General features: G+C 34.1%; 1 protein-coding gene across 6 annotated transcripts in view; it reads left to right on the top strand.

The window, feature by feature from the left end:
* LOC130091347 (A-kinase anchor protein 13-like) overlaps window positions 1–11,787 on the top strand; it is a 79,199-nt gene extending 67,412 nt beyond the window's left edge. For 5 of the 6 annotated variants that reach the window (XM_056259174.1, XM_056259173.1, XM_056259171.1 and 2 more), the window contains 12 exons: window positions 777–1,028; window positions 2,264–2,340; window positions 3,359–3,540; window positions 3,753–3,835; window positions 4,628–4,804; window positions 4,993–5,145; window positions 6,216–6,277; window positions 7,737–7,781; window positions 8,049–8,099; window positions 9,258–9,695; window positions 10,948–11,239; window positions 11,567–11,787. In XM_056259174.1, coding sequence (XP_056115149.1) covers window positions 777–1,028; window positions 2,264–2,340; window positions 3,359–3,540; window positions 3,753–3,835; window positions 4,628–4,804; window positions 4,993–5,145; window positions 6,216–6,277; window positions 7,737–7,781; window positions 8,049–8,099; window positions 9,258–9,695; window positions 10,948–11,239; window positions 11,567–11,625 — 1,871 coding nt within the window. In that variant the 3' untranslated portion in view covers window positions 11,626–11,787. The remainder of the gene's footprint in view (window positions 1–776; window positions 1,029–2,263; window positions 2,341–3,358; window positions 3,541–3,752; window positions 3,836–4,627; window positions 4,805–4,992; window positions 5,146–6,215; window positions 6,278–7,736; window positions 7,782–8,048; window positions 8,100–9,257; window positions 9,696–10,947; window positions 11,240–11,566) is intronic. The other variant, XM_056259172.1, reaches the window with a different exon arrangement.
* Window positions 11,788–15,027: the final 3,240 nt, after the last annotated feature.

Below are 15,027 nucleotides of genomic sequence, written 5' to 3'. Positions count from 1 at the left end.
AATAGACAAAAAGTTATTTTAAATAGTAATAATTCACAATACTACTATTTTTGCTGTTTTTTGATCAAATAAATGCAGCCTTATAATAAAAGCATAAAAAACATTAAAAAAAAGTATTAACGACCCTAAACTTTTGAACTGTAGCGTAATATAAAATAAAATTAAAATGAAAGTGCTTCTTTTGCAGGTAGTAATCAGAGTATACGGTATATATGGTATACCGCATACCATAGATTGAGACCTCACAGCCACTTTCAAAGTTTGTGAACTACTCTGATTTTGTTGTGCTTAGTGTCATTTACAAATACACAGATATGAAGACAAACAGACACTATAAAATTGGACTTGAGCCAAAGATGTTGGCAGTAAGCAAAGTCAAGCCTCGGTTCTCCAAACCGACTCGCCCGTCAGTGTTTGAATAGCACACCGATATTTCACTCTCGGTAAACACGCTTGTCTTACGGATGGGCCCTCTGCCGCACACATGAGCCGCAACGAGTAAACATTCCAGATTTACTGCAAATCACTTCCAACTGTTGCACAGCCAGCCTGAAAGGCTTTTTGGTCACGTTCCCAACAAAGAGATTTTAAAATGAATTAGAGCATCAAGTATAACAAATATCCTTTCAGGGGCAATTTGAGAAGGAGCTTATAGCTCTCAAGAGGGTTTTATCCTGCCAGTCTAATACTATAATGAAACTAAATGGACTTGTTGATTGTTTACAGGAATTTATTACAATTAAATATCATATAAACGTGTGTGTGTGTTTGTGCAGAGAACGAGAAGGATATCGAGGACTTGACGCAGGCGCTTCAGCTGGTGAAAGACATAATTGCTTCAGTGGACAATAAAGTAAATGAACACGAGAAGAAGAAAAAGTTGAAAGAGATCTACGGCCGAACGGACAGCAAGTCCATCACGCGCATGAAGAACGGCCAGATGTTTGCCCGAGAGGACCTGCTTCGCTGTCGGAAGCTTCTCCATGATGGTTCTCTGCAGCTGAAAAACGCTGCTGGACGACTAAAGGGTAAAACTCTTTAATGTTGTTATTGTAAATCTCGTTTGTAGACCTCATTTATTCAACAATGGATAAAAAAAAGGAAAACCGTTATATATTGGTGATTCTTCCATTTTGAAAAATGAAATATCTTCAAACTATACTGTATTAAAGATCCCATGTGCTGAAATCTGATCATGGGCTTGATTTGAAAAAACCAAATGGATTTTTGAGAGTATGTTGGTAGTGATGTGTATATATATATATATATAAACAACATTTAGCTAGTTTTCAATCAATTTTATAAATTAAAAGAAAATGTCATTTTATTTTAGGAAAAAGTAATTAAATGAACAAAGTTAATAGTGTATTAAGGTGCGTTCACATCATGTCGCAATTACTGTAATTGCAGGATTTATATTTGTGAAAAGCGTTCACGTCCTCGTAGAGCTCGTAATTACAACTTTTGTTTGAGAGCTCCTACTTGTACCACATGACCACTGTACCACCTGACTGCTACAGATTCATTTTGGCGTTGATAGCGTTGACATAGAAACACATAATTCCTAGTCCGATGACGTGAACAACAGAGTAGATTGTCACGTGTTGTCGTTTCAAAATTACGGTAATTACGAACGCATCATTATTATTATTAGAATTATTTACAATGTAAATCAATTTATTTCATTTTTCATTTTTCTTATTTCAATTTTATTTTATTTTATTTTATTGCACATGTCCACATAAATAGTATTGCATTATTATTTGTGGTTCTAAAAAGTTTTTTTTATTTTTTTATTCGCACTTAAGTTTAGGGTACAATTCTCACTATTAACTAAAACTTTTGCTTAAGTAAACTTCTAATTACTGCTTATTAATAGTTAGTAGGATAGTTTAAGTTTAGGTATTAGCTAGGATTAAGGGATGAAGAATACGATCATGCATGATATGTGCTTTACAAGTACTAATAAACAGCCAATATCCTAGTAATATGCAGTTTAGTTTAGTTTTATTTCTTTATTTGATCAGGGGCAATGCACAAAAAAACATTAGTCTCAAAAAGAAGAGATGTCATGTGCCAGGTTATAGCAAAAAATGCTAATTTCCACCCGCTGTCCCTGGACAGGTTGCATGGACAGGTTGCATGCTAATAAGCAACTAGTTAATGGTGAAGATTGGACCCTAAACTAAAGTGCTACCATTTTTTAAAATTGAATATCTACTGTAACAGCAGCATTGTCTTTGTTTTTGTTTTTTGTCCCTAGATGTCCATGCACTTCTTCTCTCTGATGTCTTTGTGTTCCTTCAAGAAAAAGATCAGAAATATGTTTTTGCGTCTCTGGTGAGTGATTTGGATTTTATGTCCTTCTCATGTATTAACATTAGTTAAAGGTGCAGTATGTAATATGGACAGCTAGCGGTTGAAATGGATACTGCAGTCCTAATTTAAAATATTGGAGAGAGTTGTTTTCCCCTGCCCTCACGTGGGTTGCCAGATTGATGACGCAACAGGAACGGGACAGATGGATGCTAAGGCTTTTTAGGCACAGTTCGTTGCTTGCGTTCATGGCTGCAATACGCTGCGTTTACTGGTAACCCAGGGGTGTTGAAAAACTATTGGGTAGATTGGCAGTGGGCGGGATCACACAGACCAAAAATAAAATGGACATTCCGACACAAAACGCACAATTCATAAGTAAAATAACTGGCACCTTAAATACATTAGCTAAAATGAACTATGACCTATCAATTAGTACTATATTTTTTACAGTATTTTTTTATATTTATTAATGTTAGTTAATAAAAGTGCAATTTATTCATGTTAGTCCATTGTGCATCACCTAATCTTAATCTTTGTTCATGATGTTTTTACAAACCGTTTTCTTTGAAAACTAGGACATTTCTCACTCTGTACAGTCAGAACAAAAGCATCATCTATTGTTATTTCGGATTCATTTCATCACTAACTTCCTAAATAGACATATGCTTTGCATTTGGTGAAGAATACATGTTTAATATGACCTAATTTCTTAAGAGAAAAGCTGGCCTCCTCATCAAGCCATTATTGGATTCTATTAGATATCCCTAACACAATGGTGCATTAAATTTAATACTTAGGTTTAGATATTTGTTCAGATTAGCAAACACAACACAACGGATGACTGTAGTTTGTGTACAGTGTAAAATGTCTGTATATTGGATGTTGATGTTCAGTTCAATTAGATGATTACTATATTTTTTGCTCTGTTTTTCCCTCCTCCTCTCTTTCCATCTCTCTGATCTCTCTCTCTCTGCATGTTCGTTCTCCTTCACTCCGCCCTCCTCATTCTGTGTCTGGCGCCTGCTTTTCTCATCAACAGGACCAGCGAGCCACCGTTATCTCCCTGCAGAAGCTGATCGTGCGTGAGGTGGCCCACGAGGAACGCGGCCTCTTCCTCATCACGGCCGGCATCGCAAACCCCGAAATGGTGGAGGTTCACGCCAGCTCCCGAGATGAACGCAACACCTGGATGCAGCTCATTCAGGACGCCATGCACTCTATGTGAGTACCAGATATTCTGAGCCATCCCTCTCCATCGATACATTCAAATATTTATTTATTTCAAATGTATCACAAAATGAAGTATGTCATAGTTCAATCAAATAATTGAAGAAATGGAGTAGTGGATGGTTGGTGTTTTTTGGAGGAAATGTATATTCATAAAGGTGCAACGGCAATGAAAGTGTATTTGACAGCGTCTTGTGGGTTCACAGAGAAAAGGACGATGATGAAGGGATCCCGAGTGAAACGGAGGAAGACAAGAAGCTACTCGAAACTAAAACTAAAGAAATGAGAGGTGAGCAGATTTCTCTCTGTAAGCTTACATTACAACACCGCTTTATATACTATTATTTTGGGGGGTAAAATACAAAAAAATAGAGTTTTCTTTAGAATATTTTTTTTCATATATTTGCAAACGCACACATATAACATATATATGCAGTGTGTGTATATATATATATATATATATATATATTTTTTTTTTTTATAAAAGATATTTATATATTAACTTAAAAAATATATATATATATTAATTGTTTAAATATATTAATAAAACACTGTCACTCTTTAGTGAAAACACCAACCATCCACCCCTTCATTTTTTATTATTTAAATGATTAAATATCTAATTTTATGTAATCCATTTATTTTTTATAAATATTTTAATGTGCCAATTTATATCTATGAAAACAAAACAGTTCAGGGCATGAATACTAATCAAAAACAATATCTTTTGAAAACTTATTTAAAAAAAGTTTGATGGTGATTTGTTGATTTGGCTGATTTTGTTAATGTCATTTGTTAATGAATCTTTTTTTTCTTTTTCTTTTTGCAATGTATGTTGTTGCATTCAATCAGCGTGTAACATGCACAATAGTTATCATGAATCTTATTTCACAGGTTTCTCATTACATTCAGTTTAGACTTTTGTTAAATAAATCTGCACTATAATTTCTTTTGACATTGTGTTGTTCATTTCATACTGTAGCAGTGCCACAAAAACCCCCACAAAAGTGCAAAATAATGGTGCAGGAATTTGATACAAAAATCCAAATCCTTAACCTGCAAATGACAACGCTCTTTTTAGACATGCTCCAGAGGAAAGATGAACAGATCGTTTCACTCCTGATGGAGAAGATGAAGCTTTTCCGTGACATGTGCGGTTCGACCGACGACACGGCTTCACAGGTCAAAATGCTCTTCAGGGCCAACAGCGAGGACGTAACCAAGGGGGAACCCATCATGATAGACGCTCTCAGAGAGGGTAAGAAACACAACCAGCGTCTTCAGCTGTTCTCCACCTGTCGTCTTAAAACTGATGTGTTATTTATGACTTATTTGTGTTTGGTGGCAGCTGTGGCAGCATCTCATTTCCAGCTCTAATGTTCTTCCAGGACTAGTAACTCACTTAATGTAATGCGGTTAGTGACGTGCATGTGTGTGTTTGCACAGTGGAGATGTTGCAGGCGCTGGTGAACAGCACTCTGGGAGGGGCGGTCGGGCAGCAGGTGGCCTGCGCTCAGGGGAACATGGGGCCCGTGTGTCTGCCACGCAGAGCCGAGACCTTCGGAGGATTTGACAGCCACCAGATGAACATCTGCAAACGTGAGACATTTAATGTGCTCGTCAGGAAATGTAACTTTTATGTCACATTAATAACTGTTTGTATGACTTCTTGCAAACAAACTTCTTGTATCTATTTTAGTCTACCACAAGATTAGATTTATAAACAATTGTTTAATTAAGAAAACAGGAACACTTTACAGTAAGGTCTCATTTGTTAACATTAGTTCATGCTTTAACTACGGTAATATGAACTAACAAGTAACGAGTAATATATTTATACAACATTAAAAAAAGGGCATAATACGTCTCCTTTAATAAAAGTCTTGATTGTGTTTTTGGGGTCTACTAGAATAAGGTTTTCCTGCTTGAATGTTAAAAAAACATATTTTACACATATTTTACATTGATGCAGCACCTCTCTTCCTAGTCTGTCAGTATCGTTTCTGTCTCTATGAAGCCCCTCTATGAAAAATGCAATGTGATCTGAGTGGTCAGCTGGTCCAGTGTGTTGTGATTGGTCAGCCGCCTCGAGCATGTTTGGGAAATGTCACATCCGTTACCATAAACAATGAGTTTCAACACACTACTAACACAACTCAACCAGGCCTCTTCCCCTTTATTTTGCGTATGGGAGGGAATGATTTAAATGAGGAATATTGTGACGTGTTTGTTCCTGGAAGAAAACTCAAGACTACAATTGAGGTGTTTCAGGGAGTTCAGAAACTGAGAGAATAACTCCCTTTAGAGTGACTTTGTGCTTTGTAACTTTTCAGACCCTTTTCATGTTCGAACAGCAACATTACACACCAAAGAAAGCTGAAAATATAAAAAAAAGCATAGTAGCTGTCCTTTATCTAACAATAACAATTAGCAATATATTTTTGAAGCATTTATTACCTGTTAATATTAGTTAATAATGTTCATGTTCACAGTTCATGTTCACTTTTATCTCAGTACATCAGTAAATGTTGAGATTAGTTTAACTAAGATTAATAAATGCAGAAGTATTGATAATTGTTAGTTCATGTTAACTATAAATCTTTTTTTTATATAAATGATTGATTGCTGATTGGATCCTGCTTACAGTCATTGTGTTTGTGTGTCTGTAGATGGAGACAAAGAGGAAGCCGAAGATCTTCGGAGGACAGAATCTGACAGTGTGCTAAAGAAGGTAAAAGGCCTGTACTCCAGCCAATAAGAAATGAGCTTTTGTCTAAGCTAACACTATTTTTCCCAGTCAGCATCTCAATTTATGTTCATGAATTTGAATGTATAATTATAAATCGTGAAAATTTTGTTTCAATATTCAGATATACAGATGTCAAAATTGAATATATTGTTGTAAATCAATTTATAATTATACAATAATTTAGATTACATATAGAGTTTCAAAATATGTGAGTCTGTAAACATAGTTGTAAATCTGAATATTTAAACTAGAATGTGTTCATATTTATAAACCGTTCAGTTTGGGGGTAGTAAGATTTTTTTTTTTTTATTGACAAATGAATACATTTATTCAGCAAGGACACATTAACTTTAAAAAAATGTCTCAATGCTGGGGAGATTACTTACAAATTGTAGTCGGTTACTGATTCCAAATCACATGACAAAAATTGTAAGTTAGTAACTTAATCTATTACAATACACGTTTAAAGTAATGTAATCTGATTACTTTTGACCTAATTCGTTTATCACAGTGATTTGAATAGGAAAATATTGTACCATATTAATATATAAAAATATAAAGGAAAAAATATATTCTATTCTTTATTCCAACAACGTGCAACAAGTGCATTAAATATTACATTACATCAGGGTTTCCCAGACTGGGCTTCATGATGGAACTGCAGGGGTTTGTGAGATCAATGAAAAAAGTTAAAGAATTAAATAGTCATTAAGTGCTCAAAAAACGCATTTCTTGAAATTAATTTGCTGTGTATCCAAAAAAGAACACTGAAGAAGTCCTGCATAACCGAAACGTTTGTTGATTTTTAAATGCACTAAGCACTTTATTTTTTTGCACTTGTAATAAAAAGATTGCAAGGATCTCGGCGTGTGATCCTTTTTTAGATGCACAGCAAATGAATTTCAAGTATTGAGGTTTTTTTTTTACTCCTTTTGGCAAGATCTTATTGCAGATCGGAATCACGTTAAATGTGGATTGAAAAATGCGCACATTATATTATTCATGAATATTATTTAGTTATGTTAATTTTAATGGTCACTCGTTAAGCCGCATTTTTGCTGACAACGTGTCAAATTGAAATAATAGTTAGACTATTTCCCAAAAAATAGTCATTAAAATGAAACGTATGCATTCTATGTGACTAAATAAACCGAATCATATTACCCATACTGCCCCCTAGTGTCACTTAGTGTTTACTACACACGCATGCACTGTGATTATATCCTGTCAGGTTTTGTAGCTAATGGCAGTCATTAGTGCAGTGAGAGCTCAGTGGAGGGTGGAAAAATGAATAAGTGTCCATTATGAGTGGCCAGCATGGCCTGACTCTTTAATGTGCGTAATGAGCAGTGGTGTGCTGGGCTCAGGCCTAGTGCTGGGCTGATTAAACACTCTCAGCTGGGCTCAGTAAAGCTGCAGTCTCTGCTTGTCTGCTCCACAGGGAGGAAATGCCAACCTGCTGCTCCTGCTGAAGAAAAACAGCGAGGTAAGACAGAAGAACATGCTTCTTTTAGAGTTCAGGGTGTTATCCTTCAGCGCTGCTTGGGGTTGTGGATGTTGTTTTTAGCTTTCTGGCAAAGTATCAGTGGACTTGGATATCATGTAGAGAAGATAATAACTGTTTCCTATGGCATCCTTGAATTACATTTATATATTGATAAGTTGTATGTATTTTTGTGATGTATCTTTTTTTCTTGCTGTTGTGAAACTTAACAAATGACAGTCTTTCATAATGACTTGTGTTTCCTGACAGCAGGTCCTGACTAGTGTCACTCACCTTCATGACCTCCTGACCTCACTTCAGGTGTGTGTGTTTCGAAAACAGTATTATATATGCTGTTGTGCCAAAAAAGAATCAACTGAAATAACTGACATCTTAACTAATATATATATATATATATATATTAGGGCTGTCAAATGATTAATCGTGATTAATCACATCCAAAATAAAAGTTTTTTTTACATAATATATGTGGGTGCACTGTGTATAATTATTTTATATATATAAATACACACATGCTTGTATATATTTAAGAAATATTTTCATGTATATACTGTATATAGATTTATATATAATTTATATTATATATAAATATAAATATTTTATATATAAATAATATTTTTTTCTTAAATATACATGTATGTGTGTGTATTTATATATATATACAAAATAATTATACACAGTGCACCCACATATATTATGTAAAAAAAACTTGTGATTGTGATTAATCGTGATTAATCATTTGACAGCCCTAATATATATATATATATATATATATATATATATATATGTGTGTGTGTTAACAATATTATAATATTAATATGATAATAATACTGTTTATTATAATGTAAATAAATTAATATGAAACAGTTACAATCTGATCATGTACTTTTTAATGAATTTCCATTTATATAGATGTCATATAGATCAATCTGAACGTATATTTGTAAATTATACTGGATTTAACTTTTTCCTGTTAAATTTAAGCGAAAAATAAATAAATAAATAATAATAATAATTATATATATATATATATATATATATATATATATATATATATCCTGTTACGGTATATACATGTTACTGTTCTACATGATTCTGTATAAAATTGTTTCTATACAAAACTTGAATGTATGTTTATAAATTTGAATATGAATATATTTATAAATTTGAACACTTGTATCCTCATACTAGCTACAAGTGTTTTTTATTTTATTTTATTTTTATTAACAAGACATAGCTGCATATACAAAGTAATAGACCAATGACTATATACACACAAGTACACATAGAGGGGAGAAAAGAGAGAGGACAAAAAAAAAAAAACAGCTACATGTATAGATATAGTAGTGTATACAGGTACAGTAATAATTTTAATGAATAGGTTATTCCAGTGTGATATAACAGACACAAGTGTGTGTTTATGTATAATGTCTTGTTTTAAATGTTTTTTGTTCACAGGCCGTGGTGCTGCAGCAGGACACTTTCATCGAGGACCAGCGTCAGGCCCTGAGCGAGCGTGCCCCGTCCCGTTCCTCCTCTCGCCCCCCCTCGCTGGTGGAGCAGGAGAAACAGCGCAGCTTGGAGCGACACCGTCAGGAAGCCACCGCCCTGCAGCGCCAGCAAGCCGCCCACGCCGAAGACAAGCGAATTAAGGAGAAGGAGTGGGATGTGAAGGAACGGGAGCTGACGGACCGGGAGGTGCTGGTGCACGTGAGGGAGGAGGAGATGCGGAGGAGGAACAAGGAGTTGGAGGATGCACAGCAGGAGCTGCTGGGAAGGAAGGAGGATTATCAGAGGGATCTAGAGAGACTGAGGGATGCTCAGAGGAGGCTGGAGAGGGAGAGGGAGCAGATGCAGAGGGAACTGGAGAGAGTGGAGCACCTCCGGGGGGTGGAGGTGAGGCTTGAACTGCACATTACTCCTCAATCATTATTTATTATAATAATTCACTCCGAATAAAGATCTGAAGGCCATCATCTTTCTTTCTGCAGTGTTTTATTGAAAATTCGTGTTTTTTTTCTGGTGTTGAGAGCAACTAAAAATATTTGTTGATTTGAGAAATTCAAAAAAAAATTACCGTGTGAATGATTGAATAAAATTGGATGAATTAAGAAAGGTTTCATTTTAATCTTGATTTAAAAATGAACCATTCTCACATTGACAAATTTTGACCAACGTATTGTTCACTAAGCATTTTATTTTATATTTGTGAGTTAAAAACATGTATCCCAGAAAGTACTACAAATTACATAAGCAGAATATACTGATACCATCAGTTATTATCGGCCAGTTATTACTGTACATATCAGTTGTATTATGTATGTGCTGATATTGGATATATAATTGTGCATGCTCATTCCCCTATTTTAACATTGAGATTTTTTTTATCTGTTTAAAGATAAAAAACATTTAATCTCTTTAAAATCTTTCAAAACACAGTAAAAAACAAATGTTAAGTTTGTAGAAATCAAATAAATATTATATTTATTATATAAAAATGTAAAATTAAAAATAAGTTGTGCGTGCGTGTGCGTGCACAAGTTATTTTTTAATTTTTTATATAAATATAATAAATTATATTTATTTGATTTATTTGATCAAAATTACCACAAAAACAGTAATAGTGTGCAATATTATATAGATTTAAAATGTCACTTTTGATCAATTTAGTCCCTCCTTGCTGGGAAAAAGTAATAATTTCTTTTAGAAAAAGCTTACTGACCCCAAGTAAATAAAAAAATCTATAATATTATTTTTAATTTAGACAAACTTGTATTTATAGGCCATTTATGGCTGTGATATGAAAATAATTATTGTATCTTCCAAACATTTTATAGTAGTGAGAAAATGTATTATGAATAATTACAAGTTCTTTTTGTACCTAAAAATTTTTTTGTTGTTGTTGTAAACATGACTTTTTCCTGGCAGGCTTAAAAGAAATCTGCGCTCTGACTAACAGAAGTAATGTAAAGCCAGTCAATTAGTTTGGAGTTTGCGGTTTTGAGCGCTTCCCTTCCGGACAGTCTAGCAAATAGCGTGCATGCTTTGACACGTTGACCTGTGATGCTTGTGATTGAACTTGTCATTTTCTGATCCCGTTCTGATTTGAGTTTTAACTCATAATAACATATCATTTATTATTCCACAGGCTCGGCTCCAGCGCACCCCTTCCAGCACATCGGAGGACTCCCTAAAGCTCCAGAGCAGCAGCTCTATAGAGCGAGAGCTCTGGGAGGGCGAGTTATCGTCCAGCCCCAGGAAGAACTCTTTGTCCAGGATTGACTCCAAACAGAAGGGTCGCAGCCTCTTCTCCCTGGGCAGCAAAACTCAGAGCTTAGAGGGTCAAAACCAAATGCCTACACGACTGCTACAGCTGGCTACATCCAAGGACAAAAAGGACAAAAAGAAGAAGAAGAGCAAAAGCCAGCCTCAGGATGCAGGTGAACACGGAAAACTCTCATGCACTAATTCAATAGAGATAATGAAAACGAATTAATTCAGTTAGCCTGCAAACCACAGCCTCCATATCCGTTCTGACTGGAATTGGAAACAAAGTCTCTGATGCAAAACATCACACATTTAAATTGTAAAATGATTCGTCAGGAGGTAGGGGTTTGCATTAGGATGTCTTTGCACACGCTGAATAAGTGAGTGTATTAATCTCAGATGTTCGTTACACTGAGAATGATGATGTCTGTATTTTTTGTGGTTCAGTGTAGATATAACTTCTCAAATCCTGCTGTTTTTTTTTTTTTTTTTGTCTCCAGCATCACATCTGTTGCCCCTGGCGGAGCCTCCTATGGACGGAGAGATCTTCTTCTGCTGATTTACCCATCATCCCTTCTGTCCAAATCATTCCCTCTCATGGACTTTCTATCAAATCATGTAGGAAGCGGCATACCGCAGTTATGGCTCATCCTACATTTTTAAAATGTCATAAATCACACAAAACATATCCATGTCATGTTACACCCCAAAATAAAAAATATATATTTTGCTTAAACAAAATGAAGCCTATTTTAGGATTGTTTTTATTTTATTTTTTAGAATAATTACATTGTTTTAATAACAATTTAGCACATTTACCCCCAAATTCTTATTACAGTAAATAGTAATAATAGAAACCGTAATAATATATTATTTGAGTTGTATTTAAATAGCATGGTAAATGTTTTACTGCTGATATATAGTATTTTATTACAGTATTTTTTTTTTTTTGCTGTAATAAAGTAATATATATATTATTATGTTTTTTGTTTTTTTTTTGTTTTTTACTAATATTATTATTTTATTTTTGGAATAAATGTGACGTGGGCATGTTTTCTGTAAGAGTGACCCAAATTGTAGATAATTCTCAAATCTGTAGGCCCAAATCTAAGACTTGCACTTGCTTTCAAATGTTTGTTTATTAGACATCCCATCTTTCCATACATTGCTAAAATACACAGATTGTCTGAATTTCAGTGTCTCAGTTGTCGGCACTCATTTACAAATCAATTGTTCCTCCAAAAGTTTTAGAAAACGCAAAAAATGTAAACAATTGTAACTTCCCGTATTGGCCAACTTTTTAGGAAGAGAAATCATTTCGGCTTATTGCACACAAGAACGACAATTTAAAATGTAATCACAGTTTTAACATTTAAACGGATTAGGGGAGAGAGGTGGTTTTCCATTTTCCCCATGTCTTCTATTTTAGGGTCTCGAAGGAGTCCCGTCTTTGAAATGCCACCGAGCACTTTAACACCATTCACACGTTACCCCGAAGATGACAATCAATTTTTCATTATCATTCCAAAGATAAGGCCCTAAGGACAGTTTTTTGGGGGCCATTGTATAACATACCCATGTATTTCATGCTAGTTTGAGTTTCTCTTATCCTTCTGCGTTTAATACTTCATGACTTTAGCAGGACGGATGAGCTGTAAATACTGGTGGATATTTAAAGCTACCTGCTGGACAGGTAATGGAAATAAACATCCACACTGGATAGTGTACGTAGCCTATACGGTCACCCTTATGGATCGAATGCGCCGTATCATAACTAAATGTCAATAATAATACTTTTAACACCCCGTTTTTGCACTCAAAGTGTCCACTTATTTCAGCATACATGAATATTCAACCTACAAGCATACAGGCTTTTGTTTATCTAGAATTTCTGTTGGCCTGGTTTTTTTTTTTTTAGGAGTTATTTATTAATCCAAGAAAATTTGTTATTTTTATTATTATTTTATAAAAGCAGGACATGCTCTTAAAGTCCCATTTGCTTTGCAGTTTTCACGTGCGCTGACTTAAATCCACCATGAGGGGGCGGCAGAGAAGCATTTTATAATCGAAAGCTCCTCTACGGATTTACATAACTTGATGTCAGAGGAGACACAGTGACGCAATGCAGGAGTTATTATTTCGTCACATGCACAAAGTGAATTATTGTTTCATAATTTAAGGAAAACGGTGCCTATGGCCTTACAGAACTTTCAGTGACACTTTTGTCCTCAGGAACAAAGCGACAGGGAAAACTCAATTCAGGCAGTATATTATTGACATGTCTCATACATAAATGTAAATTGAAGTTGTTTAGCCTTAAAGAAATGATGGTGTGCACTAAAATATAACCCAGCATTTTCTCAGGAGTATAGTTTCATTTCTTTCATCTTTGTTTTGACAGTAAGCTTTCATTTGTACATTTAAGATACATATGTTTTATTGCTAAATAAAAAAAAAGGAAGAACTAATATTATGTAAATATTTTGTGTAACATGTTTAAATGTAAAATTCTGAAAACGTTTAATTTGTGATTAATTTTGTAAAATGTGTTTGAGACGTAATGCTTTATTTATCATCGATCTCCTTGTCTTGAAGCAGAAGACACAATATTTTCTTCACATTAAAAGCTATTGCAAATTTTCTGGTGTGTATTGTTTTCCCCCCTCCTTTTTAATCTGTTAATTGAACTGGAGGATATTGTATGTTTCATTCAAATTCACAAGTGACTGGACAAACAGATCAAGGTTAGCTTTTGCTTTTAAAAAGATTAAAGCATTTTAAAAAATGCCACTGTTAAAGACTCACATATAAACAGAGCCTTTGATCTATTTCATGCAGTTTGCTTAGGCAAAAAAAGAAATTTACTTTTACTTTTACAAGTATTTTCCCCCATCATCAACATCATCATATGCCTTAATATATTGAGAGAAAAAAATATTGAACTCAATTTTAAAGTCATTTGTTTCACAGTTGAAATAACATGGAGATGAATTTGGATTTGAGAAGGATTGAGCAGAAGTTGCCATTTTTGCATGTTCATGGGTTCTGTATCTATATTCTGATCTATGTCCTTTTTTAAAATAATAATAAATAACATGACTTAAAACAATTTCAAGAAAATGTACAAAAAAAATGAAGGCATGCAGAAAAGAGAAAAAAAATTAGTTATACAATAAATATAGCTAACATGAACTACTAATATAAATGTATTCTTACAAAAACATCGGCTACAGATAAAAAAAGGAAAGCTCCGGTTTTAAATATTTCATCATAATATTGAAGAATTGTTGATTTGTTATACAAAGCAAAATTGTTTTAGAAATGAGTTTGATTCAGGTTTAATTTAGGGAAAATATAATTACCATTTTTAAAAAATGCTTATGAATTAAAGATTCATATAAAGAATGATATATATATATATATATACTCCAGAGGTTCATTTATAATGCTATTTTAATAATAATAATAAAAGTCTTTAAAGCCAAAATAGTGTGTAACATTGGCAGAATCACTCAACAATTCCAAAATGGCATCGTCATCCAGGAAATGACATCATTTGGCGGAAAAACAACATTATAAACATCAGTGAGTATTCAGTGGATTTGTTTAGTTCTGTGGTAATTGTTTCACTTCAAATTAGCTGTGTAGTGAGTGACTGTGTAGCCTACATTTGGGACATGTGTACAGTTGAAACCATATTATGTCTATGGTTGAAACACCTTAAATAACTTACGTGCACAGGAAGCAAGCTTCGCACGTGCGTATTAGCGTTCTCTTTGACCGTGGGAAATTTGAAAGACTTGAGTCTCTCCCCTCTGAATATATCGGCAAACGTTTTTCCCCCAAGGTAAGTTTTTACTTCATTATGTCCCTTCCACAATGAATAGCTTATTATCTTTTTATTAGGCTACTGTTAAACTTAATTTATACCACTGTCGACGTTATTCTATGCTCTAAAAAC

Source organism: Rhinichthys klamathensis, unplaced genomic scaffold, assembly GCF_029890125.1.
Source record: "Rhinichthys klamathensis goyatoka isolate OS25496 unplaced genomic scaffold, OSU_Roscu_1.1 h1tg000165l_1, whole genome shotgun sequence".
NCBI classification, from domain to species: Eukaryota; Metazoa; Chordata; class Actinopteri; order Cypriniformes; family Leuciscidae; genus Rhinichthys; species Rhinichthys klamathensis.
Note: the sequence above shows the minus strand (reverse complement) of the source record. Positions and strands in the feature narration are given on the sequence as shown.